The 21,242-nt window shown below is 41.7% G+C and overlaps 2 protein-coding genes and 1 long non-coding RNA gene across 4 annotated transcripts in view; 2 read left to right on the forward strand and 1 right to left on the reverse strand.

The window, feature by feature from the left end:
* smpd3 (sphingomyelin phosphodiesterase 3) overlaps positions 1–6,961 on the forward strand; it is an 80,050-nt gene extending 73,089 nt beyond the window's left edge. For both annotated transcript variants that reach the window (XM_074631648.1, XM_074631649.1), the window contains one exon: positions 3,073–6,961. In XM_074631648.1, coding sequence (XP_074487749.1) covers positions 3,073–3,174 — 102 coding nt within the window. In that variant the 3' untranslated portion in view covers positions 3,175–6,961. The remainder of the gene's footprint in view (positions 1–3,072) is intronic.
* Positions 1–21,242, reverse strand: part of LOC141765594 (uncharacterized) — a 371,017-nt gene that overhangs the window by 316,805 nt on the left and 32,970 nt on the right. The gene's annotated exons all lie outside the window — the stretch shown is intronic.
* Positions 17,173–19,995, forward strand: LOC141765566 (monocyte chemotactic protein 1B-like). The gene is made up of 3 exons (XM_074631633.1): positions 17,173–17,397; positions 19,066–19,183; positions 19,281–19,995. Exons 1-3 carry the CDS (start codon positions 17,331–17,333, stop codon positions 19,393–19,395), a joined length of 300 nt encoding a protein of 99 aa, XP_074487734.1. The 5' UTR covers positions 17,173–17,330; the 3' UTR covers positions 19,396–19,995.

A 21,242-nucleotide genomic window follows, 5' to 3' on the forward strand; every position in this document is an offset into this window, starting at 1 on the left:
GCGGTCCTAAACATCTCCCAGTCCGTGCAGTCCAGGCACTCACGCAGATCCTCCACCGCCTCGCTGCTCCACTTCTTGGTCGTCCTCACAACCGGTCTAACCAGTTTGACCCTCTGCCTGTAAGAGGGGATGAGATGGACCAAGGCGTGGTCGGAGTTTCCCAGCGCAGCGCGGGGAACGGCGTGATATGCCTTACTGATGTTACAGTAGCACTTGTCCAGCGTGTTCTCCTCTCTGGTCGGACATTTAATAAACTGTTTGTATTTTGGGAGCTCCTGTGATAAGTTCCCCTTGTTAAAGTCCCCAAGAACGATAACTAGAGTATCCGGGTTTTTCCTCTCCACCTCCCGTATCTGGTCGCGAGCTCCACGTGAGCCTGAGGCGGGATGTAAACACCGACCAGAATGAAGGAGGAGAATTCACGGGGGGAATAAAATGGTTTGCAATTGATAAAAAAGGATTCCAGATCCGGAGAACATGTCCGCTGAAGCACTGTCACGTCCTTGCACCAGCCGTCGTTAACATAGAAACATATTCCCCCTCCCTTTGTCTTGTGTGATAGCTCCGGGTCGCGGTCGGCTCGGAACAGCTGGAAGCCGGGCAGCTGCAGCGCAGAGTCCGGTATAGTTTCACACAACCACGACTCAGTAAAACACAAGACTGAAGAGAGGGAAAAGTCTCTGTTGTTTCTCACCATCAGCAGCAACTCGTCCACTTTGTTGCACAGTGAGCGCACATTGGAGAGGAATATCGCAGGCAGCGGAGTTTTCAGTCCTCTCTGTCTGAAGCGATTCAGCGCTCCAGAGCGCTTTCCTCTCCTGCGCTTAATCGCTCGGCCGAGGGCCACAGCTCCCAGTAAAATGTGCATTAAATCCGCTGAAGGAGCCAGAAATGTGGGAAAAAGATCTGCTGGGGTGGATTCCCTGAGGTTCAGGATGTCTTCTCTAGAGAAAACAATCCGTGAACTTTCACAAAAAACAAAAGAAATACAAAAAAACAAGAAAAACAGAGCGCACCAATTCGCCGAGGCAGCAGTAGTTAGCGCCATCTTGGATCAAGTGCGAGCATTTATACGTTACCTATTGGTCTCTGCGGACCACCTGAGGCTAAAACTGGGGCTAACTCTACCTGACGTCCACTGAAGTCTAATATATATTCCTGGCATACTGTATCTGGTAACGTTAATGGTCGACAACAGCTGAACTAAACAGCAAAACAGCTTTCCAACTAAAACGACACTGAGCTCACATTAAGTCCTTAACATAAATCATTTAGGTTAGACATTAGTTGTTGACTTTTTACCACAGAAAAGTGAGAAAGGTTTCTCCAAATCCGAAATTTTAACTAAACTTTGCCACGTGTGATGGTCTCTGCCTCATCCAACTTTTGCGGTAGCGGAGGTTCTTGTTCCCACAATGCAATGCGTATTTAAAAAATACGGGAAAAACTCCTGTGAAAAAATTTATACAGAAAATTCCTTCATATTAACACGGTACATTGGCCCGTATTTTTACAGACTTTTAGTGTAGCAGTGATGATAGAAGTCCTACTAATTCAAGTATTTTAATTATAAGCCCAACGCTAGTAGTAGAAATATTAATAGTGGTATTTTGGAGGTAACAACAGTGGCAGTGGTAGTAGCAGTAAAGTACCCTCCTGTCCACATACTTTTTATTTTGGCTTTGTTTTTCATGGTCTGGACAAATTCCCCTTAGTTCCAACAAATGAAACCTTAATGTTATACAGCACACAATGACATTTTAGACAATAGTGCGCTTTGTGTCAACAGTCCACAGAGCCCTCATCTCAACTCCACCCAACACCTTTGGGAGGAACTGGAACACCGATTGTGAGCCAGACCTTATCACCAAGCATCGGGTGTCCACATACATTTGATCATGTAGTGTTGTAGTTGCAGTAGCAAATGGGGAGGGGGGGGCGGGTTTAACACTTTAACCTCCCTCCATTTAAGCATTTAAAAGCAGTGTATACACATTTAATAAATGGTTGATAATAATGTAGTTGTAAACAGTTACAACATTTTAAGTGTGTATAGTGTCTCCGATGAAGACATATTTTATATTACCCACAGGAGGAGTTATAGTTGTCGACAAATACATTAATAAAGACTTGTATCTGCACTACTACATTATAGTGAGTTATGAAGCATTTATTAACTGTAAATAGGGGGACTTAAAGTGAAGTGATGCCATGTTTTGATTATTAAAGTTACCACAAAGAAATTGTAACTGGTTATGAAACAATCTCAATTTAATTCAGCCCGACTTCGTTGCTGCCTTCAACCTGCAGTCGGAGCTCCGGCAGGAGGCAGAGAGCTTCGCCTCGCTGCTCCGCCGGTCCCCGCTGGGAGCCAACACTTATACACCACGCTGCTGGAGGCCCAGGCCGTATTGCTGGGCCCGCTGGAGGGAAGCGAGGCGTGGGAGAACCAAAACCAGCACTGCGCAGGGAATACTGTCAGACCCTGCTGCAGTAAAATGAGAGGTTTTCTGAGGGGACTGTGGTGCTCAGCAACACTACCTCTTTTGTCAACAGGGACCACCAAAATCAACACAAAATGAAAGTTCCTTGTAGCTTTAACAATGGATCCAATTTATTACTCGCAGAGAACTAGCATTCAACGCTGCGCTATAAAGCTTTAGAAGTTCTAATAAACCCATTGTGCACTACCTGCCCAGCACCAAACAGCAGACGGACACAGTAAGCAACTCGCTGGTGAACATATAGTGGAGAATTTAGCCACTAAAGAGGAGTTGGTGGAGAACAAAACAGAGCTAACAGGAGAGTGAATACTAAACTTGGCCAGAATCAAAACGACGCTATAGTGTTGTTCTGTGTCTGCTGGATGAGAGAATAGGTGACTGTTTGCTAAAACCTTTGCTTTAACAACTTTATATGGTGACATGTGAGATGTTTTCAGCTAGTGATGCTGCCCTCAAGTGGCCAAAAAATCTATTTGTCAAGGCACTAAGGCAACTTTAATGTTGAACAGAATGAAAGGTGAGATCATGATGTCTTGATGTCAGTTCTCTTCTTCTCCTCCTCCTGCAGGATATCGAGGACTTCAGCTTCGTCACCCAGTTGGCCGGCCTCACCGACCACCTGTCTGTGGCCATGCGATTGGCTGTTTCCACCGGGGAAGAGGAGCCTTAGATTGACCACCTGAGCTTTTTCTTGTTTAAATACTGCCATGGAGGAGTGACAGACAACCAGGAAGAGAAGAGGAGATTAAAAGTTTACAGATAAGGAGCCGCCTTGAGAGAGACAAAATGCAGTTCCGCGAGAGGATTGAAGGGAGAGCGAAATGGACGGACGGATGAATCAGTGGAGCAGCGCTCAGTGGATGAATGGATATAAAGAAGGTAGAGGAGAGCGGCAGCAGAGGAGTGATATGAAAGAGAAAGACTCTGGAGGGGAGAGATAAGCAGGGGAATTCAGTTTAAAAAGCCAGATATTTATCTTCTTGGGTAAACCACCCCCACACACACACACACACACACACACACACACACACACACACACACACACGCTAAATACAATACCTAACACACAAACACAATTGATCGACATTTTGACTGTTGAATATTGCTCGGCCTCTCCACTCTTCTCCTCCAACACTCCCTGTTGAACTGAATCCATAGGGTTTTATTTACAGTGAATTGTTTTATGTAGCCAATTTACACACTCTTTTTATTTTAGCCGTAGTGTAAGTATGATTATTTTATTTTTTTTATGATTCTACCTTCAGGGACAGTTGGATCTTCTTTAGTGACTGTGTATAAAAGGAAAACACATAATTTAAGTGATAAGAGTGAAGCCTACAGCTACTGACTGGCCTTTACACTGACCGTGTGTGTCCTTGTCTCGTGCTCCTTCCTGAATGGCTATCGGTCGTTCACCTTACTACTCCCACGTCAGTCCCAGGAACCTCAACAAGTGTCTTTTTTTCTAAAAAAAAAACTAAAAAAAAACTAGTCTTTCTAAAAGGAGAAAAATAATATGATACGATTTCTATTGTCGCCACACCACTTTTTTATAGGGAGTTTAAATGCCTGTTTAATACTATATGGTATGTTTCTAAAAAAAAAAAAAAAAAAAGGTTATTGTATAAAGGGACAAGACATTTGAGGAAAAGTTATTTGTTAGATCCTTACAGCATGTTTTTTCAGCCATGACTGGTGAAAATTAGACTGGACATTTTTGGTGTAATAGTGGCAACTGAGGCTTTGCGGATGCATGATGGGAAATGGTATCAGTTTACAACATTAATATAGCGTCTTGATACACTTGCTTGAGTCTGGCTGCTCTTGATTGATGAGTCAAGGAGCATTTTGCCCTGAAAACACACACTAACTGTATGCCAGTGTGACATTTGTGCATGTGAGACTCCACCCTTGCTGATGACACTGAACACACAAAAAGAAATGCACAGAAACATACTGAAGATTTACATAAAGCAGGCGCACACAGCTACACACATCATGTACGGGGGGGATTTCAGGTGAGGTAACATACCCTCTGGCGGCCATATTGGAGGTCTTTTAATGATAACATGTTTGAGAGAGTGGATTTTGTCAGCTTGTTAGCTAACAAACCAATGTAGCTATCTGGTTAGCAAGCCATCGCTGTCTTGTAAGCACGTCTGATTCGTGCACTAGCTAACATACAGTATACAGCCCAGTTTTTGGTTTGAGCACAGCCAGTTGTCAAATGGAACATCTTGAAGACAGCCATATTGTGACGCAACTGCAAAACCTCATCATACAGAAACATTTTGAAGACCTACAGGCTGCACACACTCTACAATACAATATGCCAAGTATAATGTTCTAAATGGTCCCAAAGATTAAGACAGCCCACCCACAAAAATACAGAGTTCAAGTAGTGCAAAGTCTAATGAACACAGTGCATACCAAGGACACGAATACATGAAGTAGTGTAATGCTACAATGCAACTGAAGGTGTGTTCAGACTGAAAGCAAAACCAACTTTAAGCTGGGCATACATTGTACGATTTTAGAAATGTTGTTCTGTAATTCCTACTGTATGAGTAGATCGTTTGGCTCGTGGCTCGTGGCTCGTGGCTCGTGGCTCGTGGCTCGTGGCTCGTGGCTCTGCGTCAACTGTGTGAAAGCCTGTGGACGGACGACCAAAATTTCTGACATGTCAGAAATTCATCCGACTGTCCAACGGCTGGTCGAGAGGAGTTAATCAGTCCTTGGTCCACCCTGTACACTGCACGGCAAACGATGCCCAACGAAGCTGAAATTCGGACTCTAAAATGAGTCGTGCAGCTCAAAAAATGGGCTGAAATCATACAGTGTATGCCCAGCTTTTGAAGCAGTATGTATAAAGTTGCATATGAAGTATTGTAATTACATAGTGAATGTAATTTCGCACTGGGGTGAGTTATAAATGTTTCAACTTTGCATTCATCTCAAGGCTTTATGACTCCAACTCATGAACAAACATAAGAATATGAAGATGATAAGAAGAAAAAGGACACGCAACTATAAGAAAAAAAAACGGGAAAAAAATAATTTAACAATTTATAGACTTAATTGGCTGTTGGAGGCAAATAAACATTAACTGCACCCACAGTCCAGCAGTCAAATTCACACAAATAGCACAAGGCAAAAATGTGATTTGCATTGAGTCTAAACACACCTTCAGTATTCTGCTCCCCTCACCAGTCTGTATGTTACATTAATTGACACACTGTTTCTGCTGATGGTTGGACAATAATATACTTTACACCAATGTAAAGATTACAACCTTTGAATTATTTTAATTCATAATTCACATTAGCATTCAAATCCCAATTTGTAACAGACCATGGTGTCAAACAGGAGCTGGAACTTTGTAAAGAGCACTGTTTAGCCAGTAACTGTTGAAAGGCATGTAGATACTAAAACTGTCCTCGTGCCCCTCGTTGACCTGTTTGCCATGGTGCTCCCTGTCAACATACAGAAACTATGTTGAGTGATAGACCACTACCATTACCTCAAACTTCAGAAAATGACACGGAAGCAGGTCTAAACCTATAAATCAGCAGTAATCTTATGTAAGTAATGTCCTTTAACGGCAAGGCTTAAAGGGACAGTGTGTAGGATTCAGAAGCATCTAGCGGTGTGGTTGCAGATTGCAACCAACTGAGTGCCCACCCACTCACTCCTCCCTTTCCAAGGCTGCGATAACGGAGCCACAGAGTGCAAAACTGTGGTAACGCCGTTAGCTCGTTCAGAGGCCATCCTTACCATAATAACACTACATTAGGAGCAACGGAAGTCAGACGGTGAGGCTCTCTCTCTAGAGACAGTGTTTGATTTGTCCGTTCTTGGCTACTGTAGAAACATGGCGGTGCAACACGCCGGATTCGTGAAGAGGCCTCATTCTAAGCTAACGAAAATTGTAGTTTGAGGTGATTATATACTAATGAAAACATAGTTATGAATATTATATTCCATTTCTGCTAATAGATCCCCCCCCAAAAAATGCTACACACTGTTCCTTTAAAGTAAGTTCGCTAACATTAGAAACCAGAAGCTACTGGTCATACCGGACTAAGTGAGGCTGTTGCAGCAACAATCTGTTTGTCTGAGTGTGTTTTATTACTTAATTTGTAACAGGAAGACGGTGTGATTTCTTCTTTCAAAGTGTACATATTCATGATTTGAAAAATGAGTGGGTTTTAGTAATGGTGGCCTCCCTATCACTCAACACTTATGTACACTAACGTGTTAGCAGGAAACTCCAGATCGATGATCGACCATACTGGGAACAAATGGATCATGTTTGTGTCAATGTTGTCAGCAGTCAACATGAGACAACTACCAAATCATGCTGTATATTTCTTTTAGAGATGTGTGTGTGTGTGTGTGGAAAATCACTCATGTAGAAAAGCCTGTTTCTCTGAATAAAACATGCATTACAGTAACAATTTAGGTTTTCAGATACTGTTTGATTTCCATGGTCTGCACGGTGAACAAATGTTTACAACAGCACTATAGAGAGTTTTTCATGTTCCAGTTTCAACACAGATGTGTGTGTGTATGTTCGGGCAGCTCATCATGTTATAGTTTTTCAATACAAATGTGCTGATTGGTGTTTCTCTGAACACACTGTGCTGAAAGGTCTAACACAGGAGGGACAGTACTGTATGCGTTTACATATGTGACTCCAGGAGTATCTCACTGCTGTGAGCGTGTGACTGTGTGGGTAGGTGGGTGGGTGGGTGTAGGTGTGAGTGTGGGGTACGTGTGAGTGAATTCAGGAAACGTTGGTTGTTCTGTTATGTACGTTCAACTGTCATTTTTACATGCAGTATAAGTCCACAGGTCACCTGGCTCTCTGTGTCTCTTTATGTCTCATTATTATGACTAATATATCCTTCTTATTACTAAGATTTGTATCTGTGCTTTTTTTCAATTCAAGCTTCTATTCTTTTAGGTTGAGTCATCTCTTCTGGTTAGGGCAGGGGTCAGCAACCTTTACTATCAGAAGAGCCATTTTAGGCAAAAAAAAAAATAATAATCTGTCTGGAGCCCCAAAACATTTGAACATTGTGATGAAGGTAACACAGTTTATAGTCTAAGTATATAGTATATAAGTCTAATGCAGTGAGGACTCAAGTGCAAATGTACGACGGAGTATTAGGGTCACATTGAGGGAAAAAACATCAGAGATGTAGAGATTAAAGTCATAACATTACGAGAATAAAGTCATAATATTACGAGATTAAAGTCATAACATTACGAGAAAAAAAAGAAGATAACACGTAAAATTAATACTTTATAATATTATGACTTTATTCTCATAATACTACAACTTTTTTTCTCGTAAACCTATGACTTTATTCTCGTAATATTAAGACTTTATTGTCGTAAACTTCTGACTTTATTTTTGTAATATTCCATCTTTTTTTCTCGTAAACTTCTGACTTTATTCTCGTAATATTATGACTTTATTCTCGTAATACTACGATTTTTTTTATCGTAAACCTATGACTTTATTCTCGTAATATTAAGACTTTATTCTCGTAAACTTCTGACTTTATTCTCATAATATTACAACCTTTTTACTCGTAAACCTATGACTTTATTTTCCTAATATTCTGACTTTATTCTCGAAATCTCAGATTTATTTTCTTTCCTCAATGTGGCCCTAATACTCCGTCGTACTGTCGTACAATAGACCTACAACAATAATAAATAAAAATGAAAATGTAAACAAAAAAACAAAAGTTATCATTTCCACTAATTCTTTTTTTTTTTTTTTAAATCCACAGGGAGCCACTGGAGAGGGGCTAAAGAGCCGCATGTGGCTCCGGAGCCGCAGGTTGCTGACCCCTGGGTTAGGGTGAACTTCAAATGAGATCAAATCCTAGTTATTCACTTCATGTAAATACACTATACAGTAGGTCTACAGTGAGTTACAGAAAGGTGCCACAGTTCCCCTGAGAATCAGCTCTTTGGGTAAATAAGTTATGAGTTTGGGTGGGAGCACAGTGGTAGCCGACGTAAAGACACGAATACTGCTGAACAATCCACCATTAAGCGTGGCGAGATCCAGAGCATCCAAACAGTGGGATGCAAGTAGTGCCACAGCTTCATGATGATACTGCCTTTTTGTTTTGTTTTTAAAAGTTGGAATGTGGAGGTAATTCATTTTATAATTCGGAGTCTAATTTCTTTTGCTAATTGTTCTGTGTTTGTATTTTTGCATATTTTTAATAACAACTGAAGAAAGTAGCGGGCAAAGAAGCTGATTGGTTGATTAAAGGTGAAGGTGTAAAGGCAAAGTTTTGGTTTGTGTTGGTGTTGTGTGTTCATGGTGAGCCCTATACAGGAAGGCTATGTGATGAGGCCCACACGTACAGGCTACGTGTCACTGTCAAGCATAGGCCATATATTCCAACCTTCAGACCTAAAACTAGGGAGGATTCCATGACCCAAGTGGGGGGTCAGAGGGTCTTCCCCCAGAAAAATGTGCATTTCAGAGACTTTGTTTCCTGCATTCTGGTGACTTTAAAAGAATGAAAATAACAAAATAATAAGTACACTGCAACAGCACTTTTTATGCTAAATTTTACTTTTAATTCTCAGGAAAGAAAACTGAATAATTCACCCTTCTGGTGTGAATGAATATTCATCAGTTTTTATAAATTTTTTGTCCCCTGCTTGAGTATTTCTTTCACTTAGTTCTCTCCATTTCTGTCTCCTTCTCTCACTCACTGAAGGTCCTTTCAGAGACAACGCGACAACAGCACCACGTCGCTCTGAAACCTGTTATTTCCAATAGCTTGCGTCGTGCCACGATGGCTTACAGTGGTGTAGTGGCCATCTGGCATACTGAGACAAATCCCAGTGGACCGTCAAAAACATCCATAAAGTTTTTACCGGCCATCCGGCCCCGTCTCTCTCCCACCGGTCTATGTGCCGGTCATTCAGGGTGAGCATGAGAGCGCTGCGTGTGTGTTCCAGGACTGGGCTCACTGGCCAATCACAAGTTAGATAAACTTGTGCTTACATCATATGCTCTGCGGTAGTCTATACTCCATCGTTACTGTTGCGGCTGTAAAACGGTGGATAAATTATTTTTAATAAAATGACTCGTTTCACTATCAGAAGTCATTCAAATGTGGCTGGGTGGTTAATAACATATTTTTCTGTGGTGAGAAAAACTCAGAACACATATATATATATTTTTGCCTTACCCGGAATTTAATATGTACTTGACTTGTGGTCAGTGGAAGCACTGGTTGACCTCAAGTAAAAGGGCACAATAGAGTGTGTTGTGTATCAGACTAATCAATCATATTCACAATATGTACAAATACATAGCCTACGTATTGATTAATACCACCGGATCGGAGGCACTCAAGTGAGGCTGGTGTTTTCATACACCACTGAGGTTAAACCAAAAAAAGGAAACTTTTGTTTGTCACTCTTAAAGGGCAAGGTATGAAGAAGTGAAAGAAGCTTTTAAGGAGTTCTTCTGCTTTTCATGAACAGAGGGAGAAATCTTGTACTAAAAAATGTACACAGGGTACTCTGTCAAGTGAGAAAACTCCCCCAACACTGAAACTAGTCAGATCAGCCATATATGACTAACACAAGATCATTAGACTGAAAACATAAAGGGCATTGTTTCATTTTAACCTTGTCCCAAAATAACATTACCATACAACTCAACTGCATTCTCAATTATTTTAGTTTCAGGGTAAACTTATTTTCTCCCGGATTACAGTTGCCGTTTTAAACACGTGGTTATCGTTGTAAATTGAAACAAAGCAAAACAAAAAACACAACTAAACTCCTTGGTTAAGTTTAGTAAAAAAACATCATGGTTTCATGGATGAGAGTCAGTACCTCCAAGTCTGAGGCCATGGTTCTCTGCCGTAAAACGGTGGATTTCACCCGCTGGGTGGGGAGTGAGTTACTGCCCTAAGCAAGGGAGTTCAAACATCCCGGGGTCTTGTTCGATGGATAGGTGGCTCAGTGCGGTGTCTGCAGTTATGCGGGCGCTGTACCGGACCGTTGTGATGAAGAGGGAGCTGAGCCGGAAGCTCTACGTCCATCTACATTCCAACCCTCACCTATGTTTCATGAGCTTTGGGTAGTGACCGAAAGAATGAGATCGCGAATCCAACGGCCGAAATGAATTTCCTTCCTAGGGTGTCTGGGCTAAACCTTAGAGATAGGGTGAGGAGCTCAGACATCCGGAGGGAGCTCGGAGTAGAGCCGCTGCTCCTTCGTGTCGAAAGGGGCCAGCTGAGATGGTTCAACATCTGATCAGGATGCCTCCTGGACGCCTCCCTTTGGAGGTTTTCCGGGCACGTCCAACTGGTAAGAGTCCCCGGAGGTAGACCCAGAACGCCTCGAGGTCCTCCAGGAAGAGCTGGAAAACGTTGCTGGAGAGAGGGACGTCTGGAATTCCCTGCTTAGCCTGCTGCCCCCGCGACCGGGCTCCGGATTAGCGGGAGAAAATTGCTGGATGGATTCGTTCATGGTTTGACTTAAAATGACTACATTAGGGTTAGGGTTGCATTATAACGCTAAGGACGTAAATTAAAGAGTAAGTAAAATAAGTGAACATTGAGATTTAGTTTCACACCGGACACGAGCAGTGGTCTCCTGCGTTCGTTTGACCCGTCCACCCTGACCTCCTCCATACATGGACTTCTGCAGACTATCATTACAAACGTATTTGTGATGCATCAAAAACAAACGTGATCTGCGAAAAAATATGTTTCCCTTGAAATGTAATTCACAATGCAGTTTTGCTGGGTATGTATGGGAACATAATTTCCTCATATTTCCCAGTGCTATTGAAGACAATTTATACAGTTTTGAGGTATTCCTTTGATTCTCCAATACTAGTATGTACAGCCAAAAAGCATCACACATTTTTAGAGCTGCACTTGTCAATATTTTAAAATGTAAAATTTGTCAAATAACCATGTCTCATGTCAAAGGATGCGACAGAATACTCAGACAGTATTTATCACCAAACTCTGCAGTTGCCCTGCTCTAGGAGTCTTTTAGCTCATTGGTTTGGTTTTACTGTTTTGGTTCAGTCTTTCACCGCTCTCATCAACCTCATTTTTCAGTAGCAGGCAGCTGTTTCTGTACTCTACCTGCCAGCACCAAACAGCAAAGCAGTTGGGGACCAGCTTGTGAACATGGTGGAGCATTTAGCAGCTAAAGAGCCAGATATTTTTCTCAAAAGATGTCCAGAAACACAAACTCAAGTGAATGCTAATGTTGCTTTGTGGACATACAACTTCATACAGTAACTAGAAGGGCACTCGGCGAGCTCGGACCTACGCCAAGGCCGTTTCCATAAGTGAAATATAATGTGAATATTGGCCTTGTGATTTGGATCCACTCTGAAATGTAATGGGTTCTTCCTTGGCCCCCCCTTCCACCAAGTTTCATGAAAATCGGGCCAATAAAATTCCGTTTTCCTGCTGACAAACAGACAAACAGACAAACAAACCAACAAACCGAACCAAAAGCATAGCCTCCTCGGCAGAGGTAATAATATGACAATGTTGTGTTTGTTTCACCAATATGAACAATAGATCAAAAGACTAGCCTACTTGTAATGTGAAAGGGATCTCTCATAGTGATGAACCATCGGACTCTGCAGTTCCCCTCAGCTCTACAGAGCTTTTTTGCATCTTTTGGCTCATTGTTTAGGTTTTACGACCTGCGACTTTAATATTTTCATTCAGTCTCACCACCCTCATCAGCATCTTTTCCAGATGCAGCAAAAAGCTCTGATAAACTCACTGTACAAAACACAGACACAGTTAGCAGCTATAGCTGGTGAACACAGTGGAGCATTTAGCAGCTATAAATATTTCCCTCAGGAGCTGGTGGAGACCAAAACAGCGTAAAGGAGTTTGGATGTTGTACTTTATCAACTGGAAAGAAACACAACTTTAAATGAATGCTGGTGAAGTGTTTGCTTAAATGTTGAAAATCAAATTAAAATTCAAGAATTTGGGTAAATCATTCTCTTCACTATCTGACACTTACTCATCCATAGTCAAATCATTTATCTTGTCTCTGAACCTTAATGCAAATCAACATTACTTACTTGAGCATGGAAGTCTGTTCTTGACTTTGGATAAGTATTTTTGACAAAATAATCCACTTAATAACTTTTTTCTGAGCTTTCGACCGCATGGTCTTCATCCATCTTCAGTGCTGATGTACTGGACTATCTTGAGAATATTTTGTCAAACAACTTTATTGGAGAATTACTTCTGACAAAAAATTGCTTTCTTGTCTAATAGAGTGAACAGGTTGAGACTTTTTTTAATTCAAAACACAAACTTAAACTGAAGTGGAAGAAGGAAACATTAATGTATTTTTCTATTATGTACATAAATCTGAAGTGGAATGTCCGGTCTACATCATTTCATCACATCCAGCTCCTCGGGCTGCTGCAAGGTGTCTTCACATATGACTGGTTCAAACTTGGTGTGAGGATTATTATGACTAAATCATGCTAAAAGCAAAGAGCAGCAATATGAGTCAGACATACAGTACAGATGTACTAAGTTCTCGCATAAAGATCACCTGCTACAGTACAATACTGTATGTGCACTGATGAATGCTGCTGCAGTATGCGCTGGCTACTCTTTGAAAGCACACATTTTATACCCCTTTCCCATGATAAAAGATCATTTAGTATACATATTAACAATTTGGTCCAGTTATTCCAAACCCCTTCAAATTAAATCATGTTCACAGGTCATTGCCTTAGTGTGGACATGGATTATGAGCAGTTCAACCAAAAAGACTTTTATGAATGGACTTTCATTTGTATAGCACCTTTCTAGTCGTCCAATCAATCAAAGCTCTTTACGCTACATGTTAACATTGGCATACGGCAGAAGCTGCCACACAAGGCGCCACAGGTGTCACAGCCTTCAGGAGCAATTTGGGGTTCAGTATCTTGCCCGAGGACACTTCTACGTGCAGACTGGAGGAGCCGGGGATCGAACCGCCAATCTTCCAGTTAGTGGACGACACGCTCTACCTCCTGAGCCACAGCCACCCCTTCTATGATTATTTGATGAAGGATTTTAACCGGCCTGAAGAGGTGAACGTATTTGGTGTTCTATTTCATCCTTACTGACCGCCAGAGGCAGTGCTTCAACACTGAATATCTTCGTCTCGCGCATGCGCAGGTCGAGTATTAATATCAACAAAGTCACGTGTGACCTCGGATGACCCTGGTTAGGTATAAGTTCCGGTGTCATCCACGAGATCAGTCCTATTTCATCTTCTCGCTTGCGCAGTTCAACTACTGTGGTAGCATTAGCTAAAAGCTAAATTACCTAACCTATTTGAGCTCGTCGCCGGTAGCCTTGTGACCACCGGTCGGAGTTGCGGAGTTTCGCCCTCCAAAGGCTGCGACGAGCCGCCCATCAAACTGTGTTGTCCGCCGTTCGGTCCTCCGACGGAGGAGACGGCGGATGCACCTATCCTGATCATCACCAGCGTGATAAGGACATCTTCCAATGTGTACATCACCCGGTGAGATCGATTTACATTGTTTTCTATAACAAGAACGTCTGTGCACAGTTAGCAGAGCGTTAGTTCATGCTAAACTAGTGAGATACTAACAAGAGCGTGTCCGCTCAGTGTTTACCGTTTGACAACGTGCTGTCAGGGAGGAGGCGTCCAGCTCTCCTCTCTGCTCTGTGTAGCACTATAACGAACATTGCTTACAGCTGAGTATAGTGGTAACATTACTGTATGCATTGTTTACTATAAACTTATTGCCTTCTTAACTAGCAGAGTGCTCTCGCTCAGGCTAATTTCGGCATTGTTTTCACAACGTTACCGCCTTCACAGTTAGCGGAGTGCTCTCGCTCAGGCTAACCTTGGCATTGATTACCACAACATTACTGTCCTCGCATTAGCGGGGTGCTCTCGCTCAGGCTAATCGGGTAGACTCAGACATTGACAGTTACTGTACTAGTGAAAACAGTGTGCTCGCTCTCCTCTCACTACACAGACTGTTTCTTGCACGTTCTCCTCAGTTAGCAGAGTGCTCTCGCTCAGGCTAATCGGGTAGAATCAGACATCGACCTAGACCTAGAACCAGGCCACCTGTTCGGGACAGCTGCCCTACAGGTACTTGAGCGGACTGTCCAAGCTGACCAGACCAGGCAGTTCTCTGGTCTTCGAAGGGGCATGCCCCCCCCTGCCAGGCCGAGGGGCTCCATGTCTGCCCCCCGAGGCCGCTCCCGGCCACCGGCTCAGCCTAGTGGCCACCACGGACCTCAGCGCTCCACCGAGAGGCAGGTCCGCTACCGTGACAACCCCGCCCACTTGCCCTCCAGGCAACCTGGGCCGTGGAGCCTAACCGCCGCCCCCCCAGAGCCTTCAGAGGCCGGGGGGCCCGCTACTGAGACCCTAGGGCCGGCTGTCGGTTATTTCTCCCAGCAGCAGCTCAACTGCTGGGCAGCTCACACTTCAGACCCCTGGGTGGTGTCCACCCTAACCCGGGGGTACAAACTTCAATTCCGGCGCCGGCCCCCATCCTCCAGCCGGGTCATAATGAATGCTGAGCACAGCGGACACTCTTCGTGCTGTCACCAGGTGGGAATGGTTCACATCTGTCGACTTGAAGGATGCTTATTTCCATGTTCCCATTGTACCTCACCACAGGAGGTTTCTTCGTTTTGTTTTCCAAAACCGTCAATTTCAGTTCAGGGTGCTTCCATTTGGACTCATCCAGGATTCATAGAACCGTAGTTACATTCGTAACTATCGTTTTACAAGAAAAAAAAGAAGAAAAAGAAAAGCTGTTAAAAAAGGTATAAAATTGTGTCCAGTGGAAATGTAGTTTTTTTCCTCTCTGGTCAGATTACTATTCTGACATTATATTCTGCTTTATAATGTTTTCTGTAGTTCTGGAGGAGCTTTGTCAAGTCTGTGAAAATAACCCTCATGATGTCCAGAAATCCCTGTTTTGGAACCACTGTTGATGATTTCCTTGTTAATGTTGTGTAGTGATTCCAGTGAAAACCCTTGAGAATCCCCACACTGTGCAATTTAACTTCCAGTGTAGTTTAACTTCCAGTGTAATGAAAGATGTTTTGCATGCCACTCAAAAGTCCCTTCATACATTACCACCATGACTCAGACTGATGAATCTCTATAGAGAGTTTATTGATATAATTACAAACAGGAATTTTGTTAGGGCAAAATGTTCTGTATCATAGACATACACGAATATGGACATTTAATGTTGGGAAATAGCGGCGCAGTGGTTAGTACTGTCGCCTCACAGCAAGAGGGCCGCAGGTTCAAACCCGGCTTGGTCCTTCTTTGTGGAGTTTACATGTTCTTCCCGTGTTAGTGTGGGTTTTCTCTGGGTTTTCTGACTTCCTCCCACAGTCAAAAGGTGGGGTTAATATTGACTCTGTAGAATTGCCCGTATGTCTGTTTAGTCTGGTGACCTGTCCAGGGTGTACCGCGCCTTTGCCCAATATCAGCTGGGATCGGCTCCAGCCCCCCCCCCCGCGACCCTTAATAGGATAAGCACTTATAGATAATGGATGGATGGATTTAGCAACAAAGTTATTTCATTCTTTTAGGGGAAAAATAGGCTGGTCGCTGCCTCTTTTTATATTAATAATATTGGTTTCATATCCCTGCTCCATCCATTCATCCATCCATCCATCCATCCATCCATCCTTTTTCTTCCTCTTATCCGGGGCCAGGTCGCGGGGGCAGCAGGCTTAGCAGGGAATTCCAGACGTCCCTCTCCCCAGCAATGTTTACCAGCTCTTCCTGGGGGACCCCGAGCCGTTCTCAGGCCAGACCAGATATATAATCTCTTTAGCGTGTTCTGGGTCTACCCCGGGGCCTCTTACCAGTTGGACATGCCCGGAAAACCTCCAAAGGGAGGCGTCCAGGAGGCATCCTGATCAGATGAACCACATCAGCTGGCCCCTTTCAACACGAAGGAGCAGCGGCTCTACTCTGAGCTCCCTCCGGATGTCTGAGCTCTTCACCCTATCTCTAAGGCTGAGCCCAGACACCCTACGAAGGAAACTCATTTCGGCCGCTTATATCCCCGATGTCACTCTTTCGGTCACTACCCAAAGCTCATGACCCTAGGTGAGGGTCGGAACGTAGATGGTCTGGTAAATCAAGAGCTTTGCCTTCCGGCTCAGCTCCTTCTTCATCACAACGGTTCGGTACAGCGCCCGCATAACTGCAGACATCGCACCGAACCGCCTGCTCCATGTCCCGCTCCATTTTTCCCTCACTCGAGAACAAGACCCCGAGATACTTAAACTCATTCGCTTGGGGTAAAGACTCACTCCTCACCCGGAGGGTACAATCCACCTGACCTGGAGGTAATGACTCTGCTCAAAAAGGTCTATTGTAGCTGTGACATGTGAGCAGAAAGTACAGTAGCTTCGGTCACAGTCACACAATTCACAGGGAAACCACGGTCGAAAAAAAAAAGAAAATGACTTCCTCATTCACCAGTGAATGTGTTTGGGGAAGTGAAATAGACTTAATACAAAACACATGTAAAAAAAATCCCACACTGAAACTCGTCGTGAAACCCCCCACGCCCAGCCCACTGAAGGTGAGAGATACTAACACGTCATAGTGAGGGGGACATGGAGCCCCGGGGTCTTCCCCCGGCTGCCCTTCGATTGTATAAAAGTGGAAGGAGATGAAGGACAAGTTCAACAGACTGATACAGCTCCACTGAGACTTTCACCTACTACTACACAGTGAAGAGAACACACACACTTCAGGATGGCTGCTCCTCGTCTCGCTCTGTCTGTGTTTGTGCTGATGCTGGCCGTCATCGCTCTGACTGAAGGTAAGAAGGGTTCTGACATTATTATATTCAATCAGTGCGTGAGAGAGGTGAAGAAATGTAACCTTATTTTTTTTTTTTTTAAATGTTTATGACTACATTCATACATTTGATATAATGGATATGATTCAGTCTGATCAGTTGAAATAAATAGGCTACTGTTTGCCAACATTTTAGCCATAACAACTTTATAAGTGATAATATGTCTTGTGTTGGCCAAAAAGATCTATTAATGTAGCTTTAAATGTTGAGAAACCCTGATTTGATGGATCCACCACCACATACACTATTTGTATGAAAGGACTTTGAAATTGTTGCAATCTTCATTTCCACAATATTGAACTGTTTACATTTGTACTACAGAGTATTAGGGCCACATTAAGGGGGGGGGGGAATCAGAGATTTTGAGAATAAAGTCATAACTTTAAGATAAAAAAAAGTAATTTCCTCCTCCACAAAAGAGGCAATTTCCCTGATGATAATGTGGTGCTGATGTGCCAAAAGATGAAGTATTTGATTATTTGTGAAACCTAAACTAAAGTATAAGGTCACAAGAGGCTCAACGTTCCTCATTTTCACACAGGAAAAAGAGCAGCATGCTCTACTTCCCCTCTAAAATAACACGTAAAATTACTACTTTATAATATTATGACTTTATTCTCATAATATTATAACTTTTTTCTCGTAACCTTATGACTTTATTCTCATAATATTATAACTTTTTTCTCGTAACCTTATGACTTTATTCTCGTAATATTATGACTTTATTCTTGAAATCTCTGGTTTATTTATTTTTCCTCAATGTGGCCCTAATACTCCGTCATACTTTTGAGACACTACAGCAAAGAACTTAGTTTTTTCAGGAACTGGTCAATTTAGAGATTTGGGGTTATTTTGCTTCCATAACATGTCTTCTTTCAGACTTGTGGAAAGAAAACATCCAAAATACACATTTAGGAGTATATTTTACTACTTTGTCTGTTTGTAGATTTCTCCTATATTCACCAAAAGTTAACATTAGATAATGCCTCATTTATATATTTAGACATAACATTTTAGAAAACTTGTAAAACAAAAAATAATTGTGATAATGTTAAAAAAAAGAAAAAATCAACTGAGGAAGTTTTGTGGTGATATCTATTAGTTTGCAAAATGTATGGAATTTTACAATCCATATCTTTAAAGTCTGTTTTCTCAAAATGAGTTTACTCTCATCCAGAAATCTCCACTTCAGCAGCACTTCCACCAGACTTTCCAGTTTCATTCCTATCTATATTCTGAAGGCTTTTACAGAGGGGTTTGTTCATATATCATTCATAGCCTGATTTATAGAACATTTACTCCTAAAAACATGATGAAAATGGATTGTTTTATGGCTGTTGACAGTATTTTATGATTTGTGGAGAGATAAAAAGAGATATCCAAAATTCCCTCTGTAAAAACGTTTGACACTAATATGTCAACAAAATGAAACTAGACTTTTGAACCTGGCTTTTTTTTGTTATGTTTTTCTGTTCTGCATGCAAATTAACACATATTTAATAAAAAAAGATTTAGTCTCGTGCAGACCCAGAGGAAATTAAAAATGGAACTATAAGGGGGCACAGCCCACGATGTCTCTGAGTGTGTGTGTTTGTTGTGAGGTGTTCACCTGTATCTGTTTGTTGGTAGGTCTGCGTGGTGTTGGCCCAAAGAGATGCTGCTTTCGTTTCAATGAAAACAAGGTGCCTAAGGAAAGAGTGGTTGGCTACACCAAAACCAGCCAGCGATGCTCCAACCCTGCTGTCCTGTAAGTACTCAACCTTAGAGAAACATATCACCACCATCATTGGACCTATACACATGAATGCACTGGACCTGACTACTTTGTTTATGTGCTTGTGCAGGTTGAGGACGGTTGCAGGTCATCAGCTGTGTGCCAGACCTTCAGACGCTTGGGTGGGGAAGCTCATCAGCTACCTGGACGCCAAAGCTAACCCAGGACAGACTTCCAACCTTTAACCTTTTAACAACACCACGTCCACTATCGGACAAAATCTGTCCAGTTAATGTGTTGTGATGCTGCAATTTCAAACTAAAACTGTCAAAGATGTGTTGACTATAAATATGTTACTATCCCCACCATCAGTCTGCAGGGGGTAAACCATCTGTCTATCAAAATATATGTTAAATATTATTATGTTTTATTTTTTTACTTTATTTAATTATGGGTCAAATTTACATTTATACCATTTTCTACATTTCTGACAGAGAGTTTAATTTAAGTTTATGAAACAATTATGTTAGTTTTGATGAATTCAACACTGAAAGGCCATCAACACTGTGAAATACTGTTATTTGAGTTGACTTACAACTACACTCAGGTGTGGTGTGGGAGAGCAACGCCTCCCACACCACTTGTTGTCATCAGTAGAATAAGCTACGGGTTACACCACTATTTCTACAATGAACCATTGTTAGCTCTTTGTCTTGTGTTTTTATATAAGTGATGATGTTTTTGTTTCTATTTACAGTCATGTTTCAAGTTCTTTTGACAACAACAACAAAAAACTATTTCTGTATGCTTATGCTACTCTCTTGAATTAAAGCAATACAATACGACATTGTTTTTCTCTGTGGTTTTCTCTCTTCTCGGGGGTTTTCTGGCATTCGTTTAACACTTCCTAAGTGTTAATTCCGTTTTTGATATTATGAAACTAGCGTGTGGAACCATACGTGCTGAAAAGGCATACAAAGAAATACCAGGTGCTGCCTGTAAAGTAGCTTGAATCACAACTTTTACCTATCTTCATCTAAAATCCTCATATTGCTTTTGATATTTTCATCTTCCTTTTTGTATTTTTATTTACTGTTGAGCAGCTTTCTCACACAACTGTAAGCTTTAGGTGTGCATCATTCAGTATCTGTGTGGTAACAGTGGATACCTCAGCAGGACTGAAGTGATGAGTTTATGTCTTCTGAGCCAAAAACTCATTTTTGGAAGAAGAAGAAACACCACGTTTCTTCTTACAAATGAAAAGTTGAATTCTTAAGCAATAAAACACAAACTTACTCAGTGCAATAGCCTTCACTCAGAGGTTTTGGTCTGCTATGACCAGTAGCTTAGGTTAGAAGATGGCGGCGCGGTTAGACGCAGCGGCCCAGCGCTCTCGGTGATGATGATCCACTTATTTATTGTTCTACTTGTGACTGAATGTTTTAATGTTTGTTTTTCACTGCAAAGAGCTGCTAAACTGTTTTTCGTTGTTTTCAATGACAATGACAATAAAGTATCTATCTATCTATCTATCTATCTAGCTTATGGAGGTTAACGTTGGCTGACTTTGGATACGCTTTAGATCCTGTGTCAGTTTGCTGACTCTTCTCTATCTGTGTCACTGTCCCATCACATTTTAACATTTAAAATCATTCTGTATTGCCACTTTTAGCCATAGTAGCTCCTCTTCAGCAAATGTTAGTTGGTTTAATGTTCACTTTAAAAAAAAAAAAAAAAAGCTAAATTATCATTAGTTTATGACTCAATAGAGTACATGTTGTATATTACACCCATACAGTGCTAGATATATTTCAATGTTTCAAATTAACAGAAAAACATACACATATATGTTATTTACTGTATGTTTATTCATTATTACATATATTATATTTTAAAATATATGACATACATATATATATACATATAAATATATATATATACATATATATATTTATATATATATATGTATATATATATAAAAGTTTCATTTGTTCCATTTTTTAAATACTTTTCACATACATAAATATATCTATATTAATGTATTTAAATATATGATACCGTGTACTGGACAGTACATCACGGACAAGTTCAT

The sequence above is a fragment of the Sebastes fasciatus genome, chromosome 4 (genome assembly GCF_043250625.1).
Source record: "Sebastes fasciatus isolate fSebFas1 chromosome 4, fSebFas1.pri, whole genome shotgun sequence".
Taxonomy (NCBI): Eukaryota; Metazoa; Chordata; class Actinopteri; order Perciformes; family Sebastidae; genus Sebastes; species Sebastes fasciatus.

Excerpts from the sequence above, each read along its gene's own strand:
- LOC141765566 (XM_074631633.1), top strand. The coding sequence starts at position 17,331 with ATGGCTGCTCCTCGTCTCGCTCTGTCTGTGTTTGTGCTGATGCTGGCC. Across the intron at positions 17,398-19,065 it reads CGTCATCGCTCTGACTGAAG|GTCTGCGTGGTGTTGGCCCA; the intron begins GTAAGAAGGGTT and ends GTTTGTTGGTAG. Across the intron at positions 19,184-19,280 it reads TGCTCCAACCCTGCTGTCCT|GTTGAGGACGGTTGCAGGTC; the intron begins GTAAGTACTCAA and ends GTGCTTGTGCAG.